The sequence below is a fragment of the Littorina saxatilis genome, unplaced genomic scaffold (assembly GCF_037325665.1).
Source record: "Littorina saxatilis isolate snail1 unplaced genomic scaffold, US_GU_Lsax_2.0 scaffold_332, whole genome shotgun sequence".
Lineage (NCBI taxonomy): Eukaryota > Metazoa > Mollusca > Gastropoda > Littorinimorpha > Littorinidae > Littorina > Littorina saxatilis.
The window spans coordinates 10,787-22,500 of NW_027127966.1; the positions used below are offsets into that span (position 1 = coordinate 10,787).

An 11,714-nucleotide genomic window follows, 5' to 3' on the forward strand; every position below is an offset into this window, starting at 1 on the left:
ATGTTTCTTGTGAGTCAGATTAAGATCTCACCAGGAACCCAACCTTTACCCAGTTAATTCTACACATTAAAATTTAAATGGAAAATTACGAAACACATAAAAACATGCAACTCAATACACACTGGCAGTACTTGTTATCTACAATCAATTCAGCCTCGTAGAATGATATACGGTATACGACACGTCCTTGAAACACATAGAACAGTTCTCAAGAAAAAACATTTGCAATTTCCAGTCTTTTTTGTGTTGCAGACATGCAGTGATCACCACCACATTGACCTCCGTCCTCGTCTTCATCTTCACTCTCCGACAAGTCAATGTCGTCCTCGTCCAAGCCATTTTCTATAATAATAAAGTTATGTAGGACACATGCTGAAAAAATTAACATTGGAACTTCACGGATGTTCGTCATCTCGAGATCCTTCAGTCTGCGGAATTTTCCTTTCAACAAACCAATAGCCCGCTCCACGTCAACTCTTGTCCTTGCCTGGGCTCTGTTGTAGGCAGTTTCCACAGGGGTCAGATGGCCGTTGTCGCGGAATGGAACCAGCAGGTTCTTGCGGAGACTGAGGGTAGGCCGAGTCCCCGATCATATGGTACTCTGGAGGCAGCTTACTTGCGTCAGACTCCAACACTCCATGGAGATCTGAGTTGGGGAAAACTCGGCTGTCATGCACGGACCCAGTGTAACCCGTAAACACATCCAGAAGGAGGAGGTCTTTGTCACATACAACCTGAAACAAGTCGCGTAAATCAATATAAAAATAATCTATCAGCCTGAAACTAAAAACCAACCACAACAGAGGCTACATGTATATATCCTAATGCTTTGCTAGCCTAAACCATAAGACTGAGCTGAGCACAGCTCCTCTCTGCAGAACATGTGAATGAGGTGCCTACTGTCCCATATAATTCATTTATCATTGAGTGCATTTTCAGCGTAACCATGACAATTGACATGCATATATGAAATGATAAAGAATAATAAAAAAAATCATGTTTTTAAAGGGTAAACATCCCCATTATCACACCGAGGACTGTGTTCCGCCTTATTTCAGCCGGGCTCGTTGTTACTCCGTTTTCAGCCGGGCTCAGTGTCACGCAAACGAAAGTGTCTTCATAAAAACACAAACTATGACTTTCACACTGATTTAAGCTAAAATTGATGAATGTCAGTAGAAAGGGGAATAATTGTTTTCTTTGTAGACAGCTAAAAACGTCTTTTGCTTACCTGGTTAATTGACAATAGCCGAATGGAAGGCATACATGCAGGTTTTTTAGTGAAAAATGAAGGTTCAACGTAAATTTCTCTCAAAGATGGATTTGAACAACAAATATTCCTGTATTTTTACTATTTTGGGTAAAGCTATAATCATCTGTATCAATTGCGTGCTTCAATGCGTCCTCACTATGTCATAAGAAGCAATCAAAACAAGCAAGTGGTGTACGTTTTGTTCCGCGCTGGGCCTCCTGCATTTTTGTCTGCGTTCCGCACTGCCACTGGGCTTGCTTTTGTTCTGGGTGTCCAGCGCGGAACAAAACTCGCCTGACATGGGTTTTGGTTTTACTTTTCGTGCCTCAACGCCTTAAAGCAGGTTCGGGAAAATGCATCAGCATAACAGCAAGAAACTATAGAACAAACTTATGATACAGAAAAACCATAACATGATACCGTTGCTTATCATTTCTTGAGTTTGATCAGCTTTTTTGCCCAAAAAGCGACAACCTGCACGTATTTCAAGCTGATGGGGGTCACATAATAAACCTTGTCAGATAAAAATAACACCAATAGAGAGACAAATTACTTAGGTTAGTGCTAAAAACATCCGTTCCTGGAAATGAGGTTTTTTTAGAAGACATAGTTTGTACTTTAGTGCAGACACTTACATTTGCGTGACAGCTCAAAACGGAGTAACAACAAGCCCGGCTGAAATAAGGCGGAACACAGTCCCCGGTGTGATTATCCATGCTTAGTCAAGAAATGCTTGAACAAATTTTTAATAAATTTGATCAGAAAGTGCTGCCTCAACTTTCACTAAAAGCGGTATATGTTCTTTTTTTCTTTCTTTATTTGGTGTTTAACGTCGTTTTCAACCATTCAAGGTTATATCGCGACGGGGAAAAGGGGGGGGGGGGGGGGGAGGAAGATGGGATAGAGCCACCTGTCAATTGTTTCTTGTTCACAAAAGCACTAATTAAAAATTTGCTCCAGGGGCTTGCATAGTTGCAACGTAGTACAATATACCTTACTGGGAGAATGCAAGTTTCCAGTACAAAAGACTTAACATTTCTTACATACTGCTTGACTAAAATCTTCACAAAAATTGACTATATTCTATACAGGAAACACTTAACAAGGGTAAAAGGAGAAACAGAATCCGTTAGTCGCCTCTTACGACATGCTGGGGAGCATCGGGTAAATTCTTCCCCCTAACCCGCGGGGGGTAGTGGTATATGACATGTATAGATCTAACAACAGAAAAAGAAAAGTCAGAGAAACGAGGCGTAGGTACATTTTCATGATGGTTTTCTTGGAATTAATCCACACACCATCATAATTCAAACTTGTCTGAACTCCCAATATCGGTTTAAACATTTAATATTTCTCACGTAAACCATCACAGATACTGTCAGGCTTTTACACACAGTACAAACACCCTTTCATTGAAACACTCACCGCTTTAGAACATCCTAGGTGCTTACCGTAAAGAGCGAGCAATTTTCACACAAAAATTGTTTTGCATGGTTTATCTTACCCCGGAGCCATCGACATCGTGAACTCTGTTATTCCAGTTTCCCTTTTTTGACAAAGCAGTCGTCAGGAATTTGAATGCGACTCGCTGTGAGCTTGTCTGCAATAGCACGTTATTATGTACCTCTGACTATGCACGAAACAAACGGCTGTGGTTCACAAGAACCCTCGCGATGACTTTTGACTATTCACAGGAACTGGCGAACCTTACGTGAACCTGCTTCTGGGCGTTCCTTATTTTAACTTCAAATACTTCGAGTTTTAATGATCTTGTCTTGATGAAAAAAATATTTATTTTATGATTTAAGAATGTTTGTGTAACACGCTGTCAATTTATTATTTTGATTTTAAAAGTTAGGTCTAGCGCCAAAACGCACCTCGGTCCGATTGTCTTGAAGACAATCCGCAACATTAAATCTTTGAAAATTACTCGCTCAGCCTCTTTACGTAAGGCACCTAGGATGTTCCCTTTGGTGAGCGTTCATAATGAAGGTTGTTTATACTGTGTGTAAAAGCCTGACAGTATCTGTGATGGTTTACGGGAGGCGCACTGTGCCGTTAAATACTTGTCTTTAAATTCAAAGATTCAAATAGTGACTTAAAATTACAGTAGATTCCAATTATGAAATGACACTGCCAGTGTTACTCCAGTATTTCAATAGGGAATAAATACACAGGCACCATAATGGTCAGGTCCTCCAACCTTTCAGTTCTGCCAACGTTAACAATCCACCTATCTGAAACAGAAAGTGATCAAATCTGTTACCTGGAGATGCATCGCTGGGAAACCTTTACGGCAGATGTACGCATCCCTGGTTCCTGGTATCTTTATGTAGGTCCCATCAATCGCTCCAACTACGCCCGGGAAGCCAGCTCTGGCTGCCCATTTCCCAGCTAATCGAGCCAGGTCACATTTTGGTGGCCACTGGATGACATCTCCTGTAAAGAACAGAAAATTGCATTAAAATATGCTGATCACAGTGTTAATTTTATTCAAAATCATCTGACAGTTTACCCATGTCTGTACTATTTACAATTAAAGTTACAGGTCTCCCAGTCCCAGCCACACGCCGGGGAAAGTGTTACGACAGAAAAAATCGCCGTTTGTTACGATAGCATTCTGCAGTCCCATAGTCAGCAAGGTTTCGAGCCCGAAAGGTGTGTAACTTCCAAACTAATAATTATTGCGGCGTAATTATCGAAGCCAGCAAAAGATTAACATGTTATCGATTTAATTTTTGAGGCTTCTGTTTTAGATTTGTGACAGCGTCGTATTTGCTGAAATTGTTCGATTTGGGGATTTCTTTTTAAATGGTGGAGATTACAAGAGGCTTGAAGCAACAACGGTCATTCGATCAGGTAATGTGATGTATCATAACTGAAATGCATCAATAGCAGTGTCCCAATATGCAAGTGTGTTTGTGTCATCGGCTGAGGAAAAGAGCATGTGTATTTTTTTGGTACGCGTCGCCGTGCTAGCAGTTACGACTGCCAGCGATGCATTGATACGGCCGCCCCACTTTTCTGTTACGACCGCCGACTGTTTCGGCTACGGCAGCCGGCACTCATTTTATTCGTTTAATAATGTTATTGCCAAAGTTTCTGACAGTTTGCAAACAAATATGAACGGGTTTCACTGCACATCGGTTGTGCACCGTCGTGTTATCAGGAATTTTGATTCCCTGCCCTCTTTTATTTAATATCGCATTCGTCACAGTTTATATCTAGAGTTGTTCTACTTCCAGTTAAGCGTGCACATAGTTTCAACGGGCATGTACATGACAAGTTCAAATGTCAATTGTCAAAAGCAGTCGCTGAAAATCCAACTCGGTCTAAAAGACGGACACAAAGGAATCCCACTCACCAATTACTCGGGTGAGTCAGGGGGGAGATTGGGGTGGGGTGGGGGTTGGTTGATAACTAGGAGTCAAATTCAGATTAAAAAAAAAGATTTGAACTGGGTATGCATTACTGTTAATATTTTTGAAGAAAAAAAATGCCTCTCTACAAAACTTTGATTGTAATTAGTTACCTTGATGCGTCTATGAGTATGAGACACTGAAACGCCTAAATATCTTTCTTACCTGCACAATCTGTATATCCAGGACTGTCCCCAGTCCCTGTTCGATGAGAGTGTATGTGCCATATTTGGCACAGTGTCCTGGGCTATCTGACCGCCCATCACCAATCAGCTCTAGACTTCTTCTCTCGTCCTGAAGCTGCGAGATGAGCTCTGACTGCTCCGTTTCCATTTTCTTTCCACTGTAGGAAAAATGAAGTGCCGCTGATGCCAGAAGAACGTGCTCTCCGAAATGTAACGCACATTGAGCAGGTAAAACAGCCGGAGAATTTTTGTCGGGCTGCAGCCAGAGAGCACAACAGCTGATGACAGGAGCAGGTTCCCGCAGGGCATCTGCTTTATGTACGGTTGGCTGGTCCACTCTCTGAAGAAACAGCACTTGGAGCAGTCTTGTCGGACGTGGATGCAAGATCCCACTGTCTTCGATATGAAGGCCTTCGCAGGGTGAGAGCATCGAGGACAACTCTCTAACAGCTGCATCAAGTTTGCCTGGAAGACAATGTACTTGTCTTCCAGGTCGGGGCTGGGTCTCGGCTCAGGAGCATTCCTAAAACACACAGGTTATACACTTTCTTAGCACATAAAGGGTTACTATGGAAACTACATGTGCCATACACAAGTACAAATTGTTTCACTGCTAGTGCTATGGATATAATTACTACATGTTATACATGTCGCAATGACAGTGAAATCCAGTATAAAAAAAAATTTAAGATGAAATCAGCTTCTTACTTGTGATGAGAAATTAAGCTAAATAATGTCACAACAAAAATGTTTATTGACATGTTTTTGGTGTTTTTCCCCCATTTAATAGACAAAAAGGGGTTATGGCCAGTGAGATAGAGACCAGAGATAGAAAGACAAAAACAAAGGACACAATGATAGCAGCTAAAATATAGCTGACTGTCACCCAAAGTAACCCTTGACTTCTGTCTTACTTTTTAAAATGTAGAGAAGTAGATGTCTATTGAAAACTTACAAGAACTGCGGATCTTCTGGTTCACCTCCACCCTCGTCAGCAGGCTCGTCCTCTTCCGCAGCTGCAGCGCGCTGTCGTTCGCCTTTTTGTTCTTCCTTCCCCACACTCTCATCTGTTCCCACACTTTAGGGTTAGAACCGCATTGCGTTTTAGAGGTGGGGCGTTGATCAGATTGCATTGGACGCTGACATCCTTGGTTTCGACAATGGCAGAAACATCTGAAGAACAAATGACATTGCTGATAATTGATAATTACAAAACAATGTACATTTCACTTCAATAACCGGAACAATGACAAGTTAATTTTAGTTTATTTATATTACTGTAACAAGCTGACTACTGATATTCATTTACAATACCATATAATCATACCTGTAAACTTAAATTAGGAACAGATTTTTGAATGTTGCATTTCTGCTGCAAAAGTAAACAGGAGTGAAGCGTGCAGTATGTATAATAGTATATCAGACCAATTATATAATGGCAAACTTTAAAACAACTCAAAAGAATATAAACGATAAAAAGACTGTTAATCTGAAAAGCTCACATTTATGTTTCCCTCCCAGTTTGATGTGCACTTGCACATGTATGCTTGGATGCTGATGACGTGGCTGGTGGTACTTCTGGTTGTAGTTGATTCCCACGTTCCTGTTCATCCTCCTCTTGTAGCTGTAAAGCCTCCACATTGTCTTCGTTATCCAGTTCGATATTCAGCGGGCAGTTGAAGTTTTGCTGCTGTAAAAGTAACAAATTGCATACTTATAAAACATCTAGCGAATACAAACAGCTCTTGATTTCCTTTTAATTTTACCGTACCCAACCAATTTTTACCAAGCCTATTTCAATTCTCACTGCCAATGCTAATTGCTATGGAGTACGTGTGAGTGTCAATTACTGTAATTTTATAATGAAGTGGATTCACAGCGCGCGGCACGACGCGCAATGTATTCTGCCGATACATTTCCTTCACAATCGCAAAGTTTACAACAGCTACATCTATCTGATCTATTTGAGAAATAAAACTGTCAATAAAACGAAAAACAGAGCTCCATTCTCTCTCTCTCACTCTTTCAACTGAATTCACCATATATCGCTGCGCCGATGTAAAAACGTGCCTACCTCTGCTGAACAATCCTTCTCATTGCTGTCAATGCGCATGCGCCAATCTTGGACTTACAAAATGCGACCCTTTGACCGATCGAACCATGGGTTAGGGTTTGGGTTAGGATTAGGGTAAGGGTTAGGTTTAGGGTTAGGTTGTTCACGACCTGATTAATCTCCCCATGTTAGCGCATGCGCATTGACCGCAATGAGAAGGATTGTTCAGGCAGAGTTTTCAGTTCCTGACACAGGCCTTGAATACTTGGCAGTCATATCACTACATGTCATTGCAATGGCTTCTACTACATGGAAAGGAGCTGAGTTTTTAAAAAATTATCCGAGTACAGTGCCGCGGAACTGTTAATCGGTGTCACACCAGTTAACTCTTCAGCAGCCATTTTGGAATTTGCGCATGCGCAGATTGTTTTTTCAGTGGGGTTTTTTCCGCTTGATTTGAACGCATATATATTCAGTCTGCAAAAAGTGCAATTTTGTAATCTTGCAGCCCTGAAGTAGCTTTTGAGTGTCCAAAGAAAGAGTGTAAAATGTTGCTGATAATCATGCATGTACAAAAATAAAGCGCATTCAACAATCTGCGCTGGTAAGAGCAATAGCTGGGAATCGCTGCGCTGCACAACGCGCCGCGCTCAGTGAATCGCCGCGCTCTGGGAATCGCTTGCCATTTTATAATCCCTGATTTACTTTTATCTTCTTTAACCAAAGTTCACCTAGCCTACATCAATTCTAACAAACATATTATATCACATATGTTCTGAAAAAGAGTGGCACTGGCACAAATTGACAAAACATATGGGGATCTAAATCAAACCAAAGCCGAACATCTGATGGGACAATGTGATACTGAACAGCTGACTGGCATGGTGACTTGTAAGTTGTTTGAATCTGGTGCCTGTGCATGGATAAACTGATTTGCAGAAAATGTTCCTTACATCACTTCTACTGATCTAGATGAAAACTGTATTTCCTGTCACTCACTCACTGTGTCAGGTCACTCCCCAGAGGAAAGTTATTCATCTAAAGTTTGAAAAAACTTAGAGTAGACTTACTCGTGTTGCGAAAAAAAAAAGTAGGTCTGAGAGAGCATTTTTGGAACAAACAGTGTAGAGTCAATATAGGGAGGACAGAGGACAGAGGAAATTATAAGGCGACATCTTGAGTTCTACCTACCTCGCAGTTCGTCGACGACACACGGTCTTCGAGTCACTTTCAAAGTGACTTTTGAGTTTTGTTTCTCCTTGGGTGCCCCGACATTTTTGACGCAGAGCTTTCTTCTTCTTCTTCTTCTTTCTTGATGTGGACTGGGTTCATCCGAACGTCTGTAGTCCAGCGGCGGAGTACTGAGTAATTGGTTACTGGTGGTGGGTTACTTTGCTGGACGAATGGTCGGTACTGCTCCGGTTTTAAGTTTAAGAGTGTTTGAAAATCCCATTTTCCACTTTATGTGATTGACAAATAAAAGTTGTCCTCTTCAAAGTTCGAAGTGTGCACACAGGTCGCGGTGTTGCCTTTCCGGCTTTCGACGTCACAAAAGCTGTCTGACTAATTACTACGCGACCGCACGCGACCACACGCGACCTTGCACTACCTTGCGCGACCTCAAACTAAAGCATGTACATGTAATATTTTATATATATATAGTATCTTCACAACATTATCTGACTTTATACCAAGTTTTAAGTCAAAGAAATTATCAAAACTTGACTAAATGTAAAAAATAACGGAGCGACCCGAACTTCCCAGCGATGGGACAAAGCCTGAAATGGAAACTGGTGAAAATGAAAATGAAATGATTTTTTTTTTGAAAGCTAGAGGAATAGTTATAGGTTATTTTCACCAATCTGAATTAATCAAATTAGCCTTTACCTTTTATGTTCTCAGTTGATTTGATGGTGGTCAATATTTATTATTAGGCGACACACACGTACTCAATCATCAATTTTGTACATCAACGCCAACAGTGCATGTTGTTGTCCAAAAATAAAAGATTTGCACTCAGTCCTAAAACTGAATGGTAGTTCAAAGTTAAAGGGGTATTGACCAAAGTGCTTTTGAGGAACAATAAAATACTCCCCCAAAAATAAACACGCAAAACAAACCACCCCACACAAATAAAGAAAGAAGCAAAACAGATTTACAAGGACATTAACTTATGTTCATGGTTTGCTGTTTTTATTTTATTGTGTTTAAAAGCATGCTGATACCGGGATGCAGTATACGTTAAATGTAAATGCTGAATATTTAAATGTGAACCAGAAAAGATGCATTTCTTTTAACTTAATGGCGCCGTTAAAAACAAAAACTAATTTCTTGGTTACAAAAGCAAATGAACCTTAGTAGTAGTACTATTTGTTACTTTATTAGAGGTTGGTTGACTGAGTTACCGACTTCTCCGCTTTAATTCCTTTCAGTTTCAGTTTTCTCTTCACACTTTTAGTTTTCCTGCGATACGTACGTGTAACATTTTTCCCGGCCTCGCACATGATGGACAGCATTCATTGGAGCGATATGTTTTCACCGGGTTTTCACAAAAAAAATTTTCATGCCACGCTATTATCGATTACCTCAAAATAATAAAACAAGTCGCGTAAGGCGAAAATACAACATTTAGTCAAGCTGTCGAACTCACAGAAAGAAGCTGAACGCAATGCAATTTTTCAGCAAGACCGTATACTCGTAACATCGTCAGTCCACCGCTCGTTGCAAAGGCAGTGAAATTGACAAGAAGAGCGGGGTAGTAGTTGCGCTAAGAAGTATAGCACGCTTTTCTGTACCTCTCTTCGTTTTAACTTTCTGAGCGTGTTTTAATCCAAACATATATCTATAAGTTTTTGGAATCAGGAACCGACAAGGAATAAACTGAAAGTGTTTTTAAATTGATTTCGAAAATTTAATTTTGATAATAATTTTTATATATTTAATTTTCAGAGCTTGTTTTTAATCCAAATATAACATATTTATATGTTTTTGGAATCAGAAAGTGATGAAGAATAAGATGAATGTAAATTTGGATCGTTTTATATAAAAAATATTTTTTTAACAATTTTCAGATTTTTAATGACCAAAGTCATTAATTAATTTTCAAGCCACCAAGCTGAAATGCAATACCGAAGTCTGTACCAATACTCTCTCTGTGCCTCATTGTGCTTCTCTCTCTCTCCCCCCCCCCTCTCTCTCTCTCTCTCTAGAGCTCTCTCTCTCTCTCTCTAGAGCTCTCTCGCCCTATATGCCTCTCTCTCTCTCCCTCTCTCTCTGAATGTTTGTGCCCCTCTCTCTCTCTCTCTCTCTCTCTCTCTCTCTCTTTCTCTCGCTGTCTCTTTGTTCCTCTCTCTCTCACTTCCTCTCTCTCCTTCTCTGCCTCTTTGTGCCCCTCTTTTCTCTCTCTCTCCCTTCCTCCCTCTCTCTAGAGCTCTCCCCCCCCCCCCTCCGTCTCTCTCTCTCTCTCCCTCCGTCTCTCTCTCTCTCTCTCTCTCCCTCCGTCTCTCTCTCTCTCTCTCTCTCTCTCTCTCTCTCTCTCTCTCCCTCCGTCTCTCTCTCCCTCCGTCTCTCTCTCTGTGCCTCTGTGTGCCTCTCTCTGTCTCCCCCTCTTTCTCTGCCTCTGTGTGCCCCTCTTTTGGGTGTAACTGTCGACGATTAAAGGAAATGACAAACGTAAAATATGTTTGTTTCGATCACGCGGTATCCGTCTGGGGTAATCGATATAAAAACAAAGTAATAAGTCTCAATCTTAGCGTTTGCTTATTTATTTGTCATTACTATATCATTTTGTATAGCGGTGACGATGCCCCCAACAGACAGAATTTAAATGAATTGAATTGATATAAAATCTTCTTTTTTTTAAACTCGATAAATGGGGGGGGGGGGGGGGGGGGGGTTTCCCGCGCTAACTTCATCAGAGAAGAGACAATAACAGGATCGCCGCTTTTGAATTTCCTATTTTCTGTGTAAATTTTTCCACACGTACTTAACTTATTCAGATGAGTATGTCACATCGGCTGTTCCCTGAGTCGTAAATGAGTAAGTGGACCAATGCTTAGTGGTCTGCTCTTTTGTCGCGGCTTGTGAAAGCGACACTGTCGCGACCAGCTTCCACTTATATACTTATCAAGAGCCAGATGTTTTCCAGTAAACGATTGTGATCTTCAAAGCTTCGCGTGTTCAACACCTACCCGCCACATTGCGCAATACAGCCATAAACAGAATCCGAATCATCCGATGTTGAGAATGAACGAAACCTTGACATTTATGAGAAAATCAATTTCAATTTGGATGAGAGTGATCAAAATTATGCGAGTCAGCAATCTGTTCTGTCTGTCTGTCTGTCTGTCTGTCTCCCTTTCTCTCTCTCTCTCTCTCTCTCTCTCTCTCTCTCTCTCTCTCTCTCTCTCTCTCTCTCTCCCTCCCTCTCTCTCTCTCTCTCTCTCTCTCTCTCTCTCTCTCTCTCTCTCTGTCTCGCTCCGTCTCTCTCTCCCTCCGTCTCTCTCTCTGTGCCTCTATGTGCCTCTCTCTCTATCTCTCTCTCCCTCCCTCCCTCCCTCTCTCTCGAGCTCTCTCCCCCTCCGTCTCTCTCTCTCTCCCTCCGTCTCTCTCTCTTTCTCTCTCTCTCTCTCTCCCTCCCTCCCTCTCTCTTTCTCTCTCTCCTCCGTCTCTCTCTCCCCCTCCGTCTCTCTCTCTCTCTCCCTCCCCCCTCTCTCTTCTCTCTCTCTCCCCTTCTCTCTCTCTCTCCCCCTCCGTCTCTCTCTCTCTCCCCCTCCGTCTCTCTCTCTCTCTCTCTCTCTCCTCTC

General features: G+C 41.5%; 1 protein-coding gene across 1 annotated transcript; it reads right to left on the reverse strand.

The window, feature by feature from the left end:
- Positions 1-596: 596 nt before the first annotated feature.
- Positions 597-6,906, reverse strand: LOC138956336 (uncharacterized). Its single transcript, XM_070327725.1, has 5 exons — positions 6,359-6,906; positions 5,812-6,029; positions 4,837-5,379; positions 3,519-3,691; positions 597-734 (listed from the first exon to the last, which is right to left on the reverse strand). Exons 3-4 carry the CDS (start codon positions 5,284-5,286, stop codon positions 3,647-3,649), a joined length of 495 nt encoding a protein of 164 aa, XP_070183826.1. The 5' UTR covers positions 5,287-5,379; positions 5,812-6,029; positions 6,359-6,906; the 3' UTR covers positions 597-734; positions 3,519-3,646.
- Between the last annotated feature and the right edge of the window lie 4,808 nt (positions 6,907-11,714).

Bases quoted from the DNA above. Each gene is read 5' to 3' on its own strand.
- LOC138956336 (XM_070327725.1), bottom strand. From the start codon at position 5,286: ATGCTCTCACCCTGCGAAGGCCTTCATATCGAAGACAGTGGGATCTTG. The intron at 3,692-4,836 runs GTAAGAAAGATA...TGTTCTTTACAG, and splicing joins TGGATATACAGATTGTGCAG to GAGATGTCATCCAGTGGCCA.